This window comes from Phyllopteryx taeniolatus, chromosome 7 (assembly GCF_024500385.1).
Source record: "Phyllopteryx taeniolatus isolate TA_2022b chromosome 7, UOR_Ptae_1.2, whole genome shotgun sequence".
Lineage (NCBI taxonomy): Eukaryota > Metazoa > Chordata > Actinopteri > Syngnathiformes > Syngnathidae > Phyllopteryx > Phyllopteryx taeniolatus.
The window spans coordinates 9,734,074-9,757,123 of record NC_084508.1 but is presented as its reverse complement, the minus strand read 5'-3'; the positions used below and the strand labels follow the sequence as shown (position 1 = coordinate 9,757,123).

The window sequence follows — 23,050 nt, the reverse complement described above, 5'->3', positions numbered from 1 at the left end:
ACATAGAAAGAAAATAAATAGTCCAGCTCATGAAAAGCATTGCTTGTTCAGTATTGTTCCAATTTACTTGGCAGTTAACTCTTTCATGTCAAATAGTGTCTACGAACTGACATATTTGCACTTTGACCTCAATGATGTCACCGATTAATTGACTTTCATTACATTATAGTTGACGAAAAAACAACCTTTATTTGTTCCACTAGAGTAGGTGGAGGCTTTTCTTTGAGGAAATTCAAGGTCAAGTTAAAAAAAAAAAAAAAAAAAAAAAAAAGCACAAGGGAGCGCGGTTATGATTTGATTGACTTTATTTGTAAGGCACCAGAAGTCCTTCCTTAATGCACAACATTTCATATTATTTCACATAAATGTCTGCTGTACTTTTAATAGTTTCCTTGTTTTTTTCCATTTTTTTTTCCATTGTTGTTTAAATGTAGGTATGATGTAGGACACAAAACATTTTCACTTTCAGGTTTTACATTATACACAAAAAGTATTTAAAAAAAGAAAAAGAAAAAAAGAAGACCTTACAAAGCTTACAATGCTTCACGCTATGAGCTAGAAAGTCGGGGGACGCGAGAAGGGCAAGGAAAAGGGGCAAAGGTACTGCAATTGTCAACACCTCCCAATAGCAAGAATGATCCAGAATATACACATAAAGCTTTCTATGTATGTAGAAGTAAATGTACGAGGTGGGGACGACCTCCAGGTATGTGAACTAATACATCAGGGTTGGGGAACCTTTTTCTTATCACTAAATGATAGAACTTTTTTTTTTATTATTATATGATCAGCAAGTGTGTTTGTGTTTTTTTTTTTTTTTTTTTTTTTTTAAAACAGTTCCAATGATGAGATTTGGATTTAAGTATGGCAGGTTCATGTCATGTGGTCTCGGATTCCCACCAATAAAATATACTACAATTCAACATAGCAAAACCAAGTGCAGTGATCACAAAAAAAAAAAAAAGCTTCTTTTTAAGAAAATTAATACAATTTGCTTCCCCTGTGGACCATGCATTGACGTGCGTGTGTCTGTGGCATCACTACAATGAGCAACAGCATGAAAGAGAAGCAGAAGGATGATGCACTGCATTCACAAGCAGAGAAACGTATTATTCCAATAAGCTATAATTGTGCACACATAAACACACGCACGCGTACACGAGGGGAATGTATGGATTTTGTCCTCCTCTCGTTTGGACAGCAAATACACACGCTGGCCCCTGCTGTCTAACACACACACACACAAAACATACACACTGCTTTAATGAGGCGCTTTTATTTGCCACCCAGGAGTATTAAGGACACACTGGAAGCTTTGTGTGCGTGTTTTTTTTTTTTTTGTGTGTACATCAGAATAATGCCATTTTTTCCCCCGTTAAGTCATCATTTTCAAGAAAAAGTTAAAAGTCATTTTGTAATTCTGAGAAAGGTATTAAAATAATACACAAAATGAGAAGAGATTTTTTTTTTAATAACAGACGACAATAAGAGGTGACACTAAAAGAATGAAGACAAATTATTTGAGAGAGTAAAGTAATTTTTTTCCAGGTTAAATGTTATTTTTTGAGAGAAAAATCATAATATGAGAATGGTTGTATCACCCAAGCAAGGCATAAGAGAATTTAAAAAAAAAAAACAAAAAAAAAACAAGATGAAAAGTCTGTGTGTGGGGTGGGGGGGGGGGCATAATATGAGAATAAAGTCGTGTTTTGGGGTTGAAAAAACTAATATGAAAATAAAATTTGATTTTTGATGAAAAAAGGTGACAAGAATAAAGATTTCTAATAAAGAAGTCAGATCTTTCACGGTAAAAACATTATATTATGAAGCAAGTGGTATTTTTTCAAGATGGAGATATTTTTCCAGAGAAAAGCTGTAATATTGCAGTTGTGTTATTTGGAGAAAAAAAAAGTGATTTCTTTTTCTCTCTTTTTTTTATAGGAAATACTTTGGCTATTCTTTTGAGAAAAAAAAAGTCATGGTATTAAGAGAAAAAATATGTTATCGTAGAGAGAGCGAAAAGGTTGCAATATCACGAAAACAAGAAAAAAGTCATGATTTTACAAGGTTAAAGTCAACAAAATACAATATTCTCGTGCATTACCCCTTTCCTCAGTGTGATACTCCATACATTTAATACAAAAGCCGCATTATTTATCTGCCTTTGCCTTTTACACGAAGGCGGGACACATTCCTCTGTAGGTGCTGCTGTTTAGGGTAGCAACCGATTTCAAACAGGATCAGCAGTTTAATGTCTGTCTGGGTGGACAATAGCATCTATGAACTGAGACTATTACACTTACAACCCATTTCAACTCCAGGGTTGTTTACATGCTTCTTTAGGTGCCTGCTGTTTTGGTTAGCAATGGAGTTCAAATGTTCAGACACATGCAATCTTATTCAAAAAAAAAAAAAAAAAGGTTTACAGCATAATTAAGTTTGTATGAGAGGCCTGACAAACAATTCTAGTGTTTACCATGACCGCTGCGTTCATGAAAACTGAACAACGGAAATTTCCGACCTCAGGTTAGCATAAAAGTGCTTTGGAACGCCGCTTAAAGCCAGGTCCTACTGCAAATGTAAGTACATACACTTCACTCAGAGAATAAATTTGAATATTAAAATGTCAAGATGATATGAACCCGACGTATTGGCTGCATTGGATAGCAGCGTTTATCACTATATAGAAAGTCTTCATAAGGGCCGCAGGGGAGCTGGAGACGTGGTACACCCTGGACTGGTCGGCAACCGATCGAAGGGCACATTTTAAGAGTCTTCAATGAAACAAGTTTTTGGAATGCGCAATGCATTCCATATTGACTCAATTATTATTATTCCTGATTAATCAACAATCAATTTGAGAATGGAATAACTGTTTATCATGCCTGTCTCGTTTCCAAAAGGTGCCATTTCCTACTTCCCAGCAGTCTTGAACGCAGCGTCAGTCATGTTAAACGTGGGTAGAATAGGAGGAGGAGGGAGGAAGGAGGAATAAAGAGCATGAAGCTTCATCAATAAAACATTCAATAAAAAAGAGATAGATGAAAATATGAAGAAAGTCAGAGTCCGGTGAGAAGCTCGGAGGCCATTTTGTCTCCGTGGAGAGCGGAAGTCAGGGGGTCTCCGCGTTAAAATTGAGCGAGAGAGAGAGAGAGAGAATAGAGCTATAGATACAGATGAGAGAGAGACAGAGAGAGAGCGAGAGAGCGAGAATAGAGCTATAGATACAGATGAGGGGGTCACCGCCTAGTCAGACTTGTCGCCGTCCTCCTCGCGGTGGCTGTCGGCGGCGTCACGCGAGGCCTTCTCCTCCTTGGCCAGCTGCGCCTGGGTGGCCAGCAGGGAGGAGAGGGAGAAGAGGCCGGAGGAGGTGGTGACGGCGGGCAGGCTGGGCTGGGTCAGGCCCAGCGGCAGGGGGGTCATGGGCAGCGCCAGGCCCTGGAGCTGAGACAGCTGGTGGGCCTGGAGCTGCTGCTACACGGAACACAAGCGCACGCCACTTAGACTCGACACGCCCACAAACGGAATAGAACGGTATCTCCCCTGACGCCAAAGCGCTAATGGATCATGCATTTATACATTCACTGCCATTGACGGCTTTAGAAGTCAAATATCCATGTTAACTGGGAGGGCTGGCCGTCAGTGAATGAGTTTTAAATGCAAAATAAAACAAAAATCTGATTTTTGATTCTCCTATACGCGGTTTACTTTTTACAAACTGACGATAAGTTTTTTTCTGTGGGGGAAAAAAAAAAGCCTTACACTCACACATTCCTTATTTATAACCAAAATTACATCACAAGGTAAACATGTCCACAACAAAAGGCAATCTTCAAATAAAATCAATTGACATAAAAAAAATATATCTTAATAGAGTGGCAATACATACTGAGTGACAAATTGTGTTTGCATGCTGATCCTCACACACATTGTGTTTGTAAATAATGCATCAAAGTGCAGCAGACACCAAAAGCCACAGAAGTCTCATGGCTGCATACACTCAAGTGACATCTCAACTGACTGCAACATGTTAAATCTTTGGGCTCACAAGTGACGACGTGTCACCACAATCAATTCAGATTTTTTTTTTTCCCCAGAGGAAAGAAACTATGAATATTATGTGAATGAATTCATAATTTTCCGAGAAGAAAAATCCAGAACACTATGAGAAAACTATAAAAATAAAGTTTTTGGAGAAAAAGTCAGACAATCAAAATTTTTAGAGAAAGAAGTAAAAGCCAGAACTTTACAAGAATAAAGTTGCATTTTCCCCCACCAAAAAAGGTCTTAATAACACAAGAATAAAATCATGTCTTCAAGAAAATGTTGTAATATTACGAGAATATAATTTTGGCAAAGAAAGTCTTAATATTATGAGAATGAAGTCATTTTCCTAGTTTTTTAAATTACAATAAAGTTGTATTTTTTCCAAGATAAAAAGTCAAAATAATAGATAATAATAGAATAGGGTCAGATTTTTTAATGAGGTATAAGTTGTATTCCTCTCAAAAAAAAGTCTTAATATGATGATAATTTATTTAAAAAAATTAAAGAGAAAAAGTCGTATTGTGTGTGTGTGTGTGGAGGGGGGGGGGGGGGGGGGGTCCTTAGTATTAAGAGGATATTTTTGTTCTATTATATTATAGCTATTATTATATTATATATATTATAAAAATATGCTGCAAGCTGATGAAATGATATCAAATAAAGTATTTTATTAAAGAAAAATAGTCTTAATATTAGGAGAAGGGTTAGGGTTACTGGTAATATTAGGAGAATAGAATTAAAAGGAAAAAAAAAGCCCCTACCCTAAAAGGATTAAGTAATTTTTTTCAACTGAAAAAATTCTTAATCAGAGCCCATTATAGCGAGGGAAGCTGTTTTGAGACAAGTAGGTAATGCACTCTTAAACATTTGACTAACAATAAATGTCAGGAAAAACAAGAATAAAAATGATAATGACATGCACTATTACAGAGATTAACAAGAAATCGCCAATCCAAAGGGAGGGCCAGATCATCGTACCCTTATGATGGAGTTCATCTCTGGAGGGGTGACCTGCTTGGCCCTCTCGATGGCCGCCAGGACCTGCTGCTGGTGCTGCACACGGGTTGGGGGCGGCAGGAAAGCGAGAGACACAATGAAAGAAAAGAGGGGAGGACGGGTTAGATCAATATAAATCATCCAGACAGAGATCCCGACAAACCTTTCAGCTATTCACACACACACACACACGCACGCGCGCGCGGAAAAAGCCTTGTGTGACATCAGTGAATGGATGGTGTCAAGTAATGGGTGATGGTCAACCCCCTGGTGGCCAGATAGATAAGAACACTGCTTATCTGAATCTCACAGCCATTTATTATTACACACGAAGACAAACACGTATGGTAGTTGGGGGTGGGAACGATGAGGGAAGGGGTCAGTGCGGTGTAGGGATAACGAGTGAAAGTGATCTCACTCCTAGATGCTAGGGGGTCTCTGCCAGAGGGTCGTGTGTGTGTGTGTGTGTGTGTGTACCTCCTGAGACAGGTATGGGAGGACTTGTGCACAGATCCCGTTTAATCTCTTTACGATCTCAGCCTGTGGAGGAAAAGGGGAGATGTTATTGTTAAAAGACAAGCACTATATCATACAGTAATAAACACTAGTAAACACCAGTGGAGTTGTCTTTCTTGCAAGAAAGAGATACAATTGTACAGGCAAGAAAGAGGAAAAATTGTATAGAGCAAACACTTAGAATGCGGTCTTCAAGCTCTGACTGCTAACACAAAAGCTGCTGTCACTCTTACAACAAAATCAGGAGCCATCAGGTGATCACAAACATACAATTGTTTAAGGGTTACTTGGAACAGAGTACAAAAACAACATACTCCTGCGTGGCACCAAAGATGTTGCTTCACCAAGACATTTTTGTGAAATATGACATGTGAAATATGAATTAAAATCGTCCACGTATTCCTAAATTCCAGACATATTTCTGCAGAGGTCTGATATCAGCTCATTCGAATTTCTCGAGCTTATCTACGTCACTACCGAAGATCTCCGGCTTTCCTTTCCGCTCCCGAGCCAGCGCTGTCAACATAATCATGTGTGCTCTCGCATGTGGGTCTTCTACACGGAGGCAACCAATCAGTGGAAAGGGGGCGGTTCTTGACAAATATGGGCAAAGCGGATACAAAACTGGGTCAAACAGAAGTAAGTAGCTGTCAGAGGGGCCTTTTCTGGACATGACAAAACCAAGGTGTTTTTTTTAAATGAAATCTACACTTTTATCCTAAGAGAGTCACTCTATGGAGGTCTAAATAGCCAAAACATTCAATACATTTTGAAGCTAAAACAGTCCAGTGGATAAGCAGCCCTATAATGTTGTTGTTGGTTTTTACATACTGTATGATGTGTTGAAAAGGGGAGGAAAAACAAAAAAAATCTATATGTACATATAAAGATATCGCAGGACTTACCCTTTAAACCCTCGATACAGTACATGAAAACAGCCATTTTGTGATTCCAAGCACACACTCATTCGTATGAGCAACAGCAGGTATGACCTTCTCAAACTCTCTATCACACACGCACACACACACACTAATTGTGCACAATCCCTGCTATCGTCCTCACATGCAGGTCTATTATCACATTTGGCTGCTAATCACCCAATCCGAGCGAGATATGCAAATGAGCGTTAATGGCGTTAGAGCGTAATTGGTGGCGAGATGAGGTGAGAGTAGCAGTCATTAGGCATGCAGAGCGAGGTTTCCTCCTCCAATCAAGCGCTCCGCTTGGCTCCGACATACACAAACAGACACACACACGCACGCACGCACGCACTTGCACACACGCAGAGACAGACATCTTGAAAATGTCTCTGTGGGACTCGGCGAACGCTAACAAATATTCCACTTTTCCCGCCGCCTTTACGCTGCTTTTATCTGCGCTCCCTGTCATCTTCCTGAGCTTTGTTCTCACGTTCCTTCTTTCTCTGCTCGTTGTTCTCTGGCAGACTTCTTCAAGTGTTGTTTCTGCACCTCGCCTGGTGACACAGCAGGATATGGTACGCATCAGGAAAATAGAAAAGTGGTCGTCGAATGCTGGACAGACGCCGCTTCAAGGATCGTTAATTCCACTTGGAGACACTTTTGCAGCTTTTTTGATGCCAATTTAAATAAGCCTCGACAGTAAAAATGTAGGCAGCCGTTCACAAGGGGGATCAAAGAGGAACATGTTTGAGTATATTCCCGTTACCTACAACATGCTCTAGCAATGACTGACTGATGGTGCAGCTCAATAAATTCAGATATAGTGGAAAACAATTGATTTCAGATGTTAAATTTAGTAAAACTCTTTATAGGGGTGGGCAAAGCATGTCTTGTTAGAGCCAGAGTACATGGAGAAAACCCACACAAGCATGGGGAGAACATGCAAAGCCCACACAGGAAGGCTGCCTGAGGCAAGACCCTTAGAATTGTGAGGCAGAGATACTAACCACTTGTCCAGCAAGTGACCCTAAGGTAAAATTGTTTGTTTTAAAATATGAAGGGATTGTGTTGGCCCTTGAAAGTTCCGCTGTATGTGCTTTTCATTCCATTTCATGACACAAATCCCCTTTCCAAGATTTTCTAGAAACAGAATAGAAAAGTAAAAGCACTCCAGCTCAACTGCCGACTCAGCCTTGTGACGAGCAGAAAGAGAAAGAGAAGAGGCGTGAAAGGAGGACAAGAGCGTACTGCCATCGAGGAGAGAAGTCTTCCCTGAATAGAGGACAATGAAGAGGGAGGGAGTGATGGAGGGAATGAACGAGAGGAGGGAAATAGAGTCAGAGGTGGCGAGGAGGGAGGGAGAAAGTGGCGGCGCACAATGGGCCTCGACACGAACGCTCCTCCACGCTCGTTTCCACACATCCCCTTCCATTTCAACTCTCTAATGGGGCTAGCGCTTCTCCGCATCCACTCACACAAACAAATTACACACACTGAAACACCAATATCTACAATATTCTCATGCACACTAACACAACATAGCCCAAAAAAAGAGAACAAAAGAAATCACGAGCAGACACCAAGTGAACACACGTATGCAGCAGCACACGCTTCCCTGAAGGATTCATCCCTACAAGATAAAGGAGATAGATGACCCACTGTGTGTGTGTGTGTGTGTGTCTGTGTGTGCATGTGTGTGTGTGCATGACAGTCCTGTACATCCAACCTGAGTGCATACATGCGAAGGGGTTTAAATCATGGGGGCCGCCGATCTTCACGGATGTCCATTAGTCAAAGTCTACATGGTTCTCCTCATATGCCTGCCAGTGTATGCGTCAATGATAATACCATGCGTGTGTGTGTTTTGAGGGAGTGGATGAAGCCCATGATCGCTCTTCTCCCTCCTACAGCCAAAGCATAAATTACTCCCCTAGCTTCAGTCAAAGCAGCTGACGTATGAGCCCTGGGGTTTCTCATCTCAGCACGCCAACTCTTCGTTCCCTGTTACAACCAAGGCTTTCCTTTACCTTTCAATTCTGTAAAGCTTGTAGAAATCAGCAACACGATGAAGTGAGGCTGTATTAAATTCTTGCTAGCAGTTTTACACTTTACAAACATATTGTGGCATTCAGTTTTTTTTTTTTTTCCAAATAGATGAGAAATCCCATTGAAAACCAATAAAAATGCAATTTTGGATCCCACATATATCTTAAAATAAACTCATACAATTCTTTATGCTAAGATTTAAATTTGGACGACTGACATTTGTCCATCCAAAGCATGCAGCAAAATGTCAAATTGTTGCGACTTTCGCTTTTCTACTCAGGGGTCACCACAGTGAGTCACTCGCATGATTTGTTTCGCACAGTTTTTATACCAAATGGCTTTCCTGACGGAACCCACCAATTTTTTATTTATTCATTTTTTATTATATGGGGCGTTGGCCAGGAATTAAACCCACGTAGTCAGCATGAAATGCAACTGTAGGTAACACTATTCCACCAGTGCCATACATCTAACTAAAAAAAATAAAATAAATACAAATAAATATTATTTGAGTTTTGATGGATGATTACTAGCATTTGGACTACATTTTGCCCAATTCAAAGCATGCAATTAAATGTCAGACATTTTCCTGTTTTCTGCAAGGGTGCCTCACTACTGAGGGTGTCACAAGTGCTGTTGATAAAGGTATGTAAAAAATGGAAAAAAGAAAAAGAGTGGGAGTTTTTTTTTCCATGTCCAACTTTTTTCGCCAGAAGTCCAAAAAATATATTACAAATAAGCGTAAAGTAGTACAATGTTTGTAATTGGATACAAGTGCGGGAGGATGCCGAAATGACCTCTCAGCTTTGGCGCAAGGTAGTCTTTCCTTTGTTAGTGGTCACTCAGAGAGAATGCACTATTCTGCAAAAGCAACATGCTGTACTAACGTACAATATAATGTTGGCCATTGACTCACCTGTTTGTGCATCTCAATGTTGAGCCCGTAGGACATCTCGTAGTACTGGTATGGAAATAAGAAGACAGAAAGACATTTCTATTAGCATGGTGTCAAACAGATTTTGATAGATGTATGAGTTTAATTCATTTTGTGACCACGGTCAAAACTCAAAACACACGTATCTAAAGTCATCTTTTCTCTTTGAAATTAATGGAAAGGCCATTAATCTGTTCCAGCCCTGCAAAAAACACCAAGAAAATAGCACTAAAGAGTATTTTACTGTATAAAAAGATACAGTAGAGTGGAAATAAGAAGTACAGAAATAAATAGCTTGAAATATTTTTTTATGTTAATCCAATGGACATTGTGCTGCTCCTTCTGGTGTGCACGCACCTTGGCTACCAGGGCGCAGTACACAGTGCCGTGAAAAAGTATTGGCCCCCTTCTCAAATAATCACTTTCCCCACTTTAATGTTTAAGATCATCAAAAAAATGTAAATATCAGACAAATATAACCCAAGTGAACTTAAAATGGTGTTTTTAAATGGTGAATTCATTTATCAAGTCAAAAAAACTATTCAAAGTTAGCTGGCCGTGTGTGGAAAAAGTAATGGCCCCCTAAACCTAATAACTGGTTGGGCCGTCCTCTACAGCAGCAACTGAAATGAAGGGTTTTCTACAATATAACTGGCAATGAATCTTTCACATCTCTGTGAGATATTTTGGGCCACTCTTCCTTGCAGAACTGTTTGAATTCAGCAAAAATGGAGGGTTTGAACAGTCTGAATGTGTTGCAGCACCGGTTGTGTTCAAATATCTGTTGTTTAAAGGATTATAACTATCACAACAATTATGCTAGTTTGGTGAGCCACTCACTGGTGTTTTACGTTTTGGTTAAATAAATACACAAAATGTAATTGTCATGTTTTATGTTAATAGTAAATTTCAAGAAGGCAAGCACTCGGCCTCTTTTTTGAAGATTTTTTTTAACCTATTTTTTTTATCTGCCAAATTGCTACTTGTTGAGAACTTCACTGCCGCCATCTTTTGGTCATATCTCAAATCATTGCTCACAACCCAAGGTAAAAAAAAAATTGCCATCTGACAGCTCGCTTCTTAAAAACTCTTGAGTTGGGTCACTCTTAAGTTGAGTTATTCCACTATATATGAGGAGACAAAGTCGAAGACAGGACATTTTTTTGTAGGACGCGATGTAAAACTGTCATTTTTTTAGGCGTTGTTACACAAACTAATGTCCAAAATGGCCCGCAGTACTCTAGTTTAGGCAGCTAATATTCAGTTAATTTGGTAAGATGAGTGGATCCTAACAGGAAAAAGGAAGTGAACAAGAAAAGTAATGACAATAGACAATGCGCTTCTGTTGTGATTGTGTGTGTGTGTGTTAATGAGAGGGCCACCCTCTCAGCGTAAACCCAGTTAATCACCCACTCAGTCTGCAGGAGAGCCTGGGCTCTGTGACTGGAAAACAAACACACACACACGTGCACACGCTCACGCATGCACAGACACACACACTCAGTTGAGTTGTGTTCAATCTTACGCACATACACAACCTTGCACGCACACTCATTTTCTGTGTGCTTTTCTGTGTAGCGCACGAGCCCATGTAGAAGCTCCCTAAAGTAATTACAGCGCTTGGGAAATGGAGGTGCTGCCGACCGGGGGAGCAGGGGCAACCCGATATGCTATTAGAGATGGTTGTGTGTGTGCGCGCGTTTGTGTACGAGCGAGACAGAGGGGGGTGGGGGGGGGCGAGAGTGAGAGAGTGAGTGAGTGAGTGGGTGGGAGGGAGGGAGGGGGAGGGGGAGGGAGAGAGAGAGAGAGAGAGAGAGAGAGCACCATGGAGAGCAGAAGTGATTGAAAGGGAGGCTTTCAGCGTTATATTGTTTCATTCCGCTGAATATAAAGTAGACAAAACGCATTCCTTTACCAATAGGTGATAAATGGCAAAGTGGATATTTAAGGCCCCTTTTACACTGCTTTAATTGTTAAAAATTCTAATGGCAGTGAAGTGTTTGACGCGGCACTGACTTAAACAACTGTTGTTGTCCGACAATTATCGTATTGACCATTTCATAATGTTTGTAAACAACAGGCGCGAGGATACTTCTAGGTGACATAAAAGGAAATGACTACTGCTGACCTAAACTGATTTGCAGTTGCACCATCAGATATACCCCGTTTTTGGTTTTAGGATTTTCTTAAAAAAAAAAAAAAAAATTAATTAAGCCAACAAAGCCTGCAAATAGTTGTACAGAGAAGATAGCAAGACTGCCTGGAGGCAGAGTAGCCACTTCTTAAGGGACAGACTGGAAACCAAACCTTCATCATCGGATTGTACAGTGGACCGCTGCATATTCACGGTTCGACATTCGCAGATTCAACTAGTCGCAGATTTATTTTGTGAACCTACTGTATACTCTGCTTATTCGCAGTAGTTTTCTCCCATCCCCCGCTTATTCGCATTTGTTTGATCAGATCCCCCGCTTATGATATTTTCAGGGAAAATTTTACGGAAAAAACATTTTTCCCCCCCTTACAAAAGTAATGCCCATCAATTATTTGCAGATTTTCCACTGTGGGTCCACTGTACTTCATTCTGCACACCTGCTTTATGCAATTTCCCTTCTTCAGTGCAAGGAGTGAACTCGAAAGACAAATTTTGGTGTTTCCCCATTGTGTTATTACAGTAATTTATAAACTATTGGTTAATGAATGCCCATTTTGTGGTGAAAATAGACTTTTATCAAGCAACTACATTGTAAGGAGAGCATGTTAGCGCTTGGTGAGCGATTGCAGTGCAAGTTGCACATTGGGTCACGTTTAATTTGGGTAGACGTGATATTAAAGCATCACATTGCCTTTGGCCGAAAAGAACGTGACCTTTTACTAAACAACACGTGTTTTCATAATTTTGGATTTGACTGCGTATCTGTGTGTACAGCTCAGTGCTTGCAGACAGAGGGGAGTCCTCTAAATGTGTTTGTGCGTGTCTCATGGTGGAGGGAGCGGTGTGGTGGCGCAGATTAGATTAGATTAAAGCCAGTCAGAGGATCAATTAGAGGCAAAACATCACAGGGCTACATTGCCAGCAACAATGAGATTAGCTCTAAGGTGGAACATGTGTGTGTGTGTGTGTGTGTTTGTGAGTGAACATATATGTGGGGAGACAAAAAGGATGGTGGGGGTTGTTTGGGGGTTGTTCAGGTAGCACAGAGGAGACAAAGGGCATTTAAAGGATTATCGTGTGCTCCATTTCAACTGAGGTCTTGTTTTTTGGGAGATTTGGCGATTAGCTCGTTGGATAAACTGATTATTAGACTGGCAAAACAGACACTCAAGCTGGACAAACACTGCGCCATTTTAGCGGGGTTCTTGTTCAACTCACACTGTACGAGTAAATGCTCAAAGACACTTGGGGTGGGACACATTATCCATATTGAGATACAACATAGCTTACTGCTCATGATACTGGTGGTTGAGATAAGATAACGCTGTTCATGGAGTCAATGACAAACAGCATTTAAAAAAAAGAAACTGACATTCAACTTGAGCCATGCGGTGAGTCATCCTCGCTCAAGGCTCATTCTTTTAGTCGTATATCTATAAATAACTAATTTTATGGCTTTCTTAGTCTTGTTTTTGCAGTTTTTTTTTGTTTTTTTTTAGTTTCAGATGCCATTAGGGTTGGGCATCGAGAATCGAGAACCAATTGGAACCGGGACTAACGTTCTGGTTGTTCCGGGATCGTTCAAATTAAAAAAACTGTATTCCCAGTTGCGATGCCTACAGTCCGCCGACTCCGAATAACAAAGTGGCGAAAACCAAAGAAGAAGCGGCGAAAACCAACGAAGCTGTGCTTGTTCCCAACGGCAGCAGCGAACAAAAGTGTTAATTAACCGTTAAAATAAATGACCAGTCACCTCAGTGCAACACTTGGATTAAGATTAGATTGTGCAAAGGAGGCTTTCATGATGTGGAGAAGTCTGACGCGCTCTGTCCCGCTCAAAGCCTCAGCCTACATCGCGTGGAACTTCAGTCAAGTCAATTGGGTGAGTGAAACAATAAAATACGTCTATGCCAACATTGAGGCAGCTAACAAGTTAAATGCTGGGTTGCACTCGTGCAATGATCGTTTTTAGCGTTTATTTTAGTCTTCAAAGCAATGTAAGAGCTGATGACAGACACAAAAATTAAATAAATTACTTAACCATACTGGAAAGAAAGTTGAAGCAGTCGCATTACAAGCTTAACATTGAGCTAAAACTTCACAATGAATTGGGACAAAAGTCACAAAAACGTCTCACAGTATCACAAACACTAACCGTGTATCTCATCAGTGGGTAGGTCAAGGAATCGTTTTACAGCGTTTGGTTCCATTACTTTTGTTGTCAAAATTCATCGGCGGCGTGTGAAGTTACCTTTCATGCAATAATGAAGGCGTACCCTTCAAAATAAAAGGCTACATGCGTAAAACAGGAAGTCAAGTTAAAACGTGTACATATAAACCATTTGACGCGATAAAACAGTCGCAAATAACTATTTTAACAATGCTGTATTTAACTTTTAGCTGAAACAACAATAAATTAATACTAAGTCAATTGGGTTAGTTCCACCTCTCCTTGAGCCGTGATAAGGTCTATTCAGGGGTGCTGGAGAGGAGGGTCCGTCGGGAAGTCGAATCTCAGATTCAGGAAGAGCAGTGTGGTTTTTGTCCTGGCCGTGGAACAGCTCTTCACCCTCGGCAGGGGTCCTTGAGGGTGCATGGGAGTTCGCCCAACCAGTCTACATGGGTTTTGTGGACTTGGAGAAGGTGTGGGGGGGGGGGTGCTTCGGGAGTATGGGGTACCGAATCCCCTGATACGGGCTGTTCGGTTCCTGTACGACCGGTGTCAGAGTTTGGTCCGCATTGCCGGCAGTAAGTCGTACTCGTTTCCAGTGAGGTTTGGACTACGCCAAGGATGCCCCTTGTCACCGATTCTGTTCATAACTTTTATGGAAAGAATTTCTAGGCGCAACCGAGGCGTAGACTGTATGTATCCAGTTTGGCGGCCTAAGTATTGCATCTTTGCTTTTTGCAGATTATGTGGTTCTGTTGGCTTCATCAAGCCGTGATCTCCAACTCTCACAGGAGCAGTTTGGAGCAGAGTGTGAAGCAGCTGGGATGAGAATCAGCACCTCTAAATATGAGACCATGGTCCTCAGTCGGAAAATGGTGGCATGCCTTCTCCGGGTCGGGGATGAGATCCTTCCCCAAGTGGAGGAGTTCAAATATCTTGGGGTCTTGATCACGAGGGAGGGAAGAATGGAACGCGAGATCGACAGGCGGATCGGTGCAGCGTCTGCAGTGATGCGGACTTTGTATCGGTCCGTTGTGGTGAAGAAGGAGCTAAGCCAAAGGCAAAGCTCTCGATTTACCGGTGGATCTACGTTCCTACCCTCACCTATGGTCACGAGCTGTGGGTCGTGACCGAAAGGACAAGATCCCAAATACAAGCGGCCGAAATGAGTTTCCTCCGCAGGGTTTCCGGGTTCTCCCTTAGAGATAGGGTGAGAAGCTCGGTCATCCGGGAGAGGCTCAGAGTAGAGCCACTGCTCCTCTGCATTGAGAGGAGCCAGATGAGGTGCCTCGGGCATCTGTTTAGGATGTCTCCCAAACGCCTCCCTCGTGAGGTGTTCCGGGTGCGTGCCACCGGGAGGAGACCCCGGGGACGCCCCAGAACACGCTGGAGAGACTACGTCTCTCGGCTTGCCTGGGAACGCCTCGGTCTGCTAGAACAAATGGACCGAGATGACCAGATGATACGTTTAATTATGCTGCAAAATCGATCAAGAAGGTGGCGGCGTAGATGGTATGTAGCACCAAGGGGAACACTGAGTTCGTCATCACAGCATGTGACTAAAACGGACCAATCACGAGAGATGATCTCCGGCGCATTCTACGCGCAGCAACAGTTTTTGCCGTGTGCGCGTCAAGTGGCGCAGGGAGGCCTCATAGGGGCTGCGCGGCCCAATGCGTCGTTTTTTTTTTTTAATGTAGGAGGAAGCCGGCGCACCCAGAGAAAATCCACGCACAAGCACGGGTCATCTGCTGACTGTGAGGCAGATGTGCTAACCACTGTTGCATTTATGCCAAGCGCAAATCTAATACCTTGTTCCCTGGCTCAAATAGGTTGTTTTTACATAGTCCTGCTCACACATTAACTAGTTTACCATTAATCCTGGTTCATGCTATGCCCTTGGCAGCATGGGCAATAATTTAACATTGTAAAACTCCTTTTATTGGGTGACCTATCATCATTTTCTATTTTATTGATCATCAATCATGCACACAATTTCTTGGCAAGAGGTTTTTTAAATTATGTTTGTTGCAGTAAATTTATATATTCTGTGTCCTTGATGATTAGTTTTTCTACAGTATATGTCCATGCTATGACTATAAATGACAATATTTTCAACATGACTGTGATAAAAACTGGTAAATATCTACATTTGTCATTCTGAGGAAAGATTGGACAAGAGCAGTATGCAATTTGTCTCACGATGAGTTTTACGTTACGTGGACAGCGTTGCTCTGACGTGGTCGCTCCACAATGTCTCGTGCCACAATGTTTATTTTACGTTACACCTGGTCCTTTCTCCAGCTGACTAAATAAACACTTGCGGCTATTATATGAGGAAATATACTAAGATAATTGTTTTATTGTCTCAAGGCTTGCATCAGTTGCTGACGAGGCTTTATTAATTCAAGCATTGCCTATAAAATGCCACAAGGTGAGAGTATCACAATTGCCTATATACTGTAAATAGTTTAAAACATAGCACAATCTATAATTGAAATTCATCTAACAACATTGACTTCAAAGTAATGCACCAGAAGTGCACGTGTACTTGTGTAATATACACGCCGCAAAGATTCTCCAAAATGTCCACTAACAACCCAGACTAAATTTAGCTCCTCCCCGACATACAAAGCTTGTCTCTCAGATTAGATGAGTAACCTTACTAAGTTTTTCGAGATGGGAGGCGTCATTTTGTCAATGTTTTTGCTTTTAATTGCAAGCCAAAATTTGTGATGTGCTCTGTATCGTGGCAGTGAACTCAACGGACTTGAAAACAAGCAGCGCTTTGGCATAGTGAACAACACTTCCAAAGAGGCTTCAAGCTGTTTAATGCTACTCCCAGTTGAAGTTTACTATCAAACGAAACATAAAACAAAACAAAAAGTAAATACAATATAACAATACTCACAGGCAAATATTCGTTATCCTCTACGAAAAACAACTACCGGTAATATTACTTCAGCTTCCTGAGTCACTTACAGACACAAACTCTTCTTCGTTTATGTCTGCATGACTGGATTATACTTCTCTCCCATGGCCAAGTCCCACACATCAAAAGGAGCCACAATGAATTATGCACAAACCTTTAAATTCTCTACATTCTATTTATTTATGGTATTAGCTAGACTATACACTGATCTTATCGGCCGATAATTAGCATTTTATGATGATCAGCTGATCGGCTTTAATGTCATAATTCCCAGATCCGATCAATGGCTCCGCAAAATTTACTCCGCGCCGCCATCGTGTACGGTATATTTGAATCCAAAATCTAGTTTATTTTTAGTCTTGTCGCGTGTCTTTTGACGTAGTAATGTAAATACCTGATCACCAATAAAGTTATTTATTGGTGGTCAGCACGTCTGAGACATACAACAACACATAATGCGTGGATCAGACTACAAGACAAATTTGGTCTTTCACGATTGCACTATGTCAGACTACTGCAATAAAATCTTGTATTCCAATACCACCGCGTCCCGTGTTTTACGATCACTGGGCTTTATGTTGTCAACTCAAACGCGACCGGATACACTTGTTACCACAGGCACGACAACAACAATCGATCACGTAGTGTGTATTATAAGAACTAAATGTTCTCCCCGTGCCTGCGTGGGTTTTCTCCGGGCACTCCGGTTTCCTCCCACATCCCAAAAACATGCATGGTAGGTTAATTGACAACTCTAAATTGCCCGTAGGTGTGAATGTGAGTGCGAATGGTTGTTTGTTTGTATGTGCCCTGCGATTGGCTGGCAACCAGTTCAGGGTGTACCCCGCCTCCTGCCCGATGATAGCTGGGATAGGCTCCAGCATGCCCGCGACCCTAGTAAGGAGAAGCGGCTCAGAAAATGGATGGATGGATGGAATATTATAGAGTGCCATTTTCCTGATGAAAAAAACATTTTTGCTCTGATTTTTGGGGAGGGTGGAACAGATTAATGTCATTTCTATTCATTACAATGGAGAAAGATTATTTGAGAAATGAGTGTTTTGCTTACGAACGTGGTCAAAGAATTAAACTTCTCAAAGCACCACTGTACTTTCTTGACACAAATTACGGTACCTCTTTCCTACCAAGACAGGGGTTTGGTGGTACCTTATGGCATTTTAGGACATTTCAGAAAGAGCACAAAAAACTAAAAAAGGTGAATTTGTAAATAGTGAACCGCAAATGTGTGGAAGGGATTACTGCAGTTTCACTTTATTTGAGTTTTATCACATCATGGGTAATGTCTCTTTGTGACACTAAGGATTTTTAAAATGTTACTTAAAACTTTGCCAATAAAGGTTCTTCGATGGCTAAAGTTTGTCAAACTTATACAAAACGAGCCCCATCAGGACCAAAAACATACAATTGTTTACACCTACCTTTGACCAGGGCATAACAAACCACGTGCTGCGTCTCAAGACAAAAAAAAAATTGTCGGCTTCACTCACCATGATGTAATGACGCTGCATCTCCGACTTCTCACTGGCCAGCTTGTCACACTCGAGCTTGAGGCTGCACAGGAAACAAGACAACCAAGAGTCAGCAGTGGTCACTTCACCCCTCGTCACCTTCATTTTCCTCCCTTGTCGGGCATCTTAAACATCATTACTGTCCTGACCTTCCCGATCATAAGCAGTTGGTAAAATGTCTGTTTTCTAAACCAGAAAGCAGGCAAATCTAAATATAGCTCAGGCCATTAGCTCTAATCACGTCAGCGCTGATGACACGTGAGGCGACGGGACAAAAAGGAGGACACGTCTACAAGTCAGCCAGATGGTAAAATGAACACGACAGGAAGACCTGGGGGGCGGACGAAAAATCACCCCGTGTGCGTTTGATTGAGGAGCCGGTGCCGACACGCCAGGCTGACAAGGCGTGATCCCACGCGAGGACGGATAAGGCTGGGATGGTGTAAAGATATGCACAGGCACATGGCAGATAGATCTAAAACCCGCTTGATGCTCTGTGTACATTGATGCTGTCCGCGGGAATGAAAGCTGTGTGACAGTTAACACGGGCTGTGTCACAATGTCACACGTAGCTAATGCTGTAACATTACTCAGGTGTACAGGTTCACTTTTTACAATTACGACACCAGCTGCAAAGTTAAGATTTGCTTCACACTCAACTCTTGTCTTAACTTTGATCTTTCAGTCAACCTTAAAACTCATCGACTCATGAATTTTTCTGTAGAACAAACTATTACTTGATAAAAGCACCTATTCGCGCCTATCTGCGATTACCCAAAATATGAAGAAAAGCGTTTTATTTCCACACAACCACTATTATTTAACTCTGGTGCTGTCCATTTCTTATCATCCTTGAGATGGTTCTACACCTTCATTGGAGTCCAGTTGAATTTGACTATACTGATTGGATTTGATGAGGAAAGCCACACACTTGTCTATATAAGTCAAAAGAACTGCCTGAAGAGCTCAAGAGACATTAAGGTTCGTAAGAGCACTGTGGCTGCCATAATCCTTAAATGGAAGACGTTTGGGACGACCAGAACTCTTCCTAGAGCTGGCCGTTCAGCCAAACTTAGCAGTCGGGGGAGAAGAACCTTGGTGAGAGAGGTAAAGAAGAACCCAAATATCACTGTGGCTGAGCTCCAGAGATGCAGTCGGAAGATGGGAGAAAGTTGTAGAAAGTCAAGCATCACTGCAGCCCTCCACCAGTCGGGCCTTTATGGCAGAGTGGCCCGACGGAAGCCTCTCCTCAGTGCAAGACACATGAAAGCCCGTATGGAGTTTGCTTAAATTTTTTATTATTTTTTTTTTTTTTTAAAAAACAAAAAAATAACACCTGAATGACTCCAAGATGGTGAGAAATAAGATTCACTGGTCTGATGAGACCAAGATAGAACTTTTTGGCCTGAATTCTAAGGGGTATGTATGGAGAAAACCAGGCACTGCTCATCACCTGTCCAATACAGTCCCAACAGTGAAGCATGCTGGTGGCAGCATCATGCTGTGTGTGTGTGTGGGGGGGGGGGGGGGGGGGGGGGGGGGGGTTTCAGCTGCAGGGACAGGATGACTGGTTGCAATCAAAGGAAAGATGAATGCGGCCAAGTACAGGGATATCCTGGACGAAAACCTTCTCCAGAGTGCTCAGGACCTCAGACTGTGCCAAAGGTTCACCTTCCAACAAGACAAGGGTGCTGTGTGTACATTGATGGGGAGGAAAAAAAAAAAAAATGATTTTAGCAAACGGCTGCAATATAACAAAGAGTGAAAAATGTAAGGAGGTCTGAATACTTTCCATACCCACTGTACATTGTATAGAATCTAAAATAAAATAAAAAAATGTTTACCATAAGTCTTAACTATAGCGCAAACTTTGATCCCAAAACACCATCATTTTAAAGTAGTCAAACAACATTACCCTAGAAAATAAATGGCTTACAGATGACTTGATTCTGAAAAAATGCCCTGTAATTGTCACCTTTGCACCCTATAAAAACACCAATGGTCACATAACACGACCTCTGTTGTTTGTTAGCTTGAGCTTTTTTTATACCACTCATCAGTGCAAAAACATACACATGCAGTGAAGATTCTCTCTTTATTTCTTCCGTTAACAACCCAGGCTAAGATTATGTACTATTCGCACATTTTGTCCATCGGTGTGAATGCGAGAGTGAATGGTAGTTTGTATACTGTATATGTGCCCTGTGATTGGCTCACGACCAATCCACGCTGTACACCGTCTCTCGACTCCAGCTCACCTGCAACTAGGGTTTGGCATCGAGAATCGATTGGAACCGGGACTAACATTCCGGTTCTCCTGGAATCTTTCAAATTTAAAAATTTCGGTTTCCAGTTTCGATGCTTACAGTCCACCGACCCCGAAAAAGAAAGTGGCAAAAACCAACAAAGAAGAAAGCGCACGAAGATGTGCTTGTGCCCTACGGCAGCGGCGAACAAACGTGTGTGTTAACTTTGGTAAAATGCATGACTAGTCGCCTCAGTGCAACACTTGGAATAAGATTATATTGTGCGAAGGGGGCTTTCACGATGTGTAGAAGTCTGATCCGCTCCCTCCCGCTCCGAGCCTCAGCCTATATCGCACGGAACTTCAGTCAGGTCAATTGGGTGAGTGAAACAATAAAATATGTCTATGCCAACATTGAGGGAGCTAACAAGTTAAACGGTGGGTTGCACATTTGCACCGATGGTTTTTAGCATTTATTTTAGTCTTCAAACCAACGTAAGAGCCGATGACAGAGAAAAACAAAGCTTATCATTGAGCTAAAACGTCAAAGGTCAAACTAGCAACTTTACATCACAATGAATTGGGACAAAATTCATATAAACGTCTCAAAGTATCACAAACACTAGCCTTGTGCCTCACTGGTGGGCAGGTAACGGAATCAACGTTTTATAGTATTTGGTTCCATTTATTACTCTTTTTCTTGCCATCTACGTTTACTTTTGTTTTCAAAATTCACCGGTGTGGTGTGAAGCTACTTTGTGTGTCAAAATGCTGAGTTCGGGTGCATACCCTTCAAAATAAAAGGCTACAAGCTTAAAACAGGAAGTGAAGTTAAAACTTGCACATATAAACCATTTGATTCAAATAACTCATTTAACCATGCTATATTTAAATTTTAGCGGAAACATTAATTAATTAATATTAAGTCAATTGGGTTCCACACACATTGCCTTTTAGTTCATAGGTTTGATATTGATACTGGTTATAAAGAACCCCGAGTCAAATATTCATTTTAGTCAATGCTGTGGGCTTCTAAGAAAAAGGATGTTCATAATTTGGACACCCATTATTTAAACCATGCAAACCTTATGACCCAGCCCCCTAAAAGCATCGGAATCGAGAATCATTTGGAATCAGAATCTACATGTGGAACCGGAATTGCTTAAATTCAAACGATGCCCAACCCTACCTGCGACCCTAATGAGAACAAGCGCTCAAGAAAATGGATGGATGGATATGCCTCTAATGCCAGACAAAACAGCTGTTGTCTTTCCAGTTCATTTCTTGCAAGAGGAGAAACTGCATAGAGCACGCACAGAATTTTTTGACTGACACGATAGTTGCTGTCACACTTATCCAAAACGCGGAGTCGCCTTGTGATCACAAACAATTGTTGACAGCATCTTGGAACAAAGCGTATGAGGACCTCCGGCAATGAAACACATGCTTCTTCGCCTAGTCTTAAATACTCTGCTCATAAGACACTGCCTGCTTTGGTAAATTTGCATTACAAACAGTTGAAACAAATGTCAATGTCATGTTCCTGCTGAAAAGCACCACATCGACTTCCTGCTTTCCATATGTGCATTTGTAGGCTGTGTGGTGTGTTGTCATGACAACAAGCCTCCCCCCTTGTCTCCCCACCGCCAGTTCACCTGGGATTGGCTGTGCGACTCTTGTGATTGGCGCTCATCAGCCAGCGGGCATGCACCACTGCTCTCCAAAGACACTTTGATGGAGTTGTATTGCCGATTCTTCCGTCTCTAAATCGCTTGCGCTGTCATCTATATTTTGATTGATGTATTCCCTGATCTATTTATGCATTGGACTGAGGGAAAGGGGAATTAGGAGGAAGAGGAGGAGGGGGTGGGAGGAAGACAGCGACAGATATAATGGCTGCTACTATCCCCAGGGGAATGCCTGTTGTACATTTGCCTTTTAAAGGCTTCCACAACATACAGCATATCACTACAAAGCTTCTACTGTGACTCCCCCATTTAAAACCCCTCTCCCAAGTCAACAGGCACACAACAAAAAAGCTCTCTTTCAACTGTGCTTTGGCTCTCTAATAGGGGTTAAACGTTGCTGCTCCCCGTTGAGGGAATCACAAAAAAACAAAGACCCAAGTAACGAAAAAAAAATAAAAGCAGTATGTTATTGCTCTGTCGCAATGCTCCACAAATACAACAAAGAAAAGTGATCATCATCGTACTCAAAATACACCGGGCTTTCATCTGTCTTTGCTATGGTAGACTCAAATGCACACAGGAACAAAAACGTTGAAGGAAGTTAACCCGCACAAAGAGAAAGCCCCGTGATGATACTTTTTTTTATCAGTTATTCGGAACATAACAAGGATAACGTCGGATAATGAGCCGACTTTTTTTTTATCAGTTATTCGGAACATAACAAGGATAACGTCGGATAATGAGCCGCATGCTTCTTCACCATACCGAAAGCCTTGTAATCGTAAACATATAATTGTTAATAGTTACTTGGAACGGACCAAATAAAAATAACCTTGGCTAATGAGCCACATGCTTCTTCACCATGTCTGGTT

At 41.5% G+C, this 23,050-nt stretch overlaps 1 protein-coding gene across 2 annotated transcripts in view; it reads right to left on the bottom strand.

The window, feature by feature from the left end:
- Positions 1-287: 287 nt before the first annotated feature.
- Positions 288-23,050, bottom strand: part of tle5 (TLE family member 5, transcriptional modulator) — a 45,776-nt gene continuing 23,013 nt past the window's right edge. The window contains exons 3-7 of one of the 2 annotated variants that reach the window (XM_061779389.1): positions 18,225-18,288; positions 9,442-9,486; positions 5,521-5,583; positions 5,026-5,100; positions 288-3,471 (exon numbers count right to left, since the gene is read on the bottom strand). In XM_061779389.1, the coding sequence (XP_061635373.1) occupies positions 3,247-3,471; positions 5,026-5,100; positions 5,521-5,583; positions 9,442-9,486; positions 18,225-18,288 (472 nt within the window). In that variant the 3' untranslated portion in view covers positions 288-3,246. Of the gene's footprint in view, positions 3,475-5,025; positions 5,101-5,520; positions 5,584-9,441; positions 9,487-18,224; positions 18,289-23,050 lie in introns of both variants that reach the window. The other variant, XM_061779388.1, reaches the window with a different exon arrangement.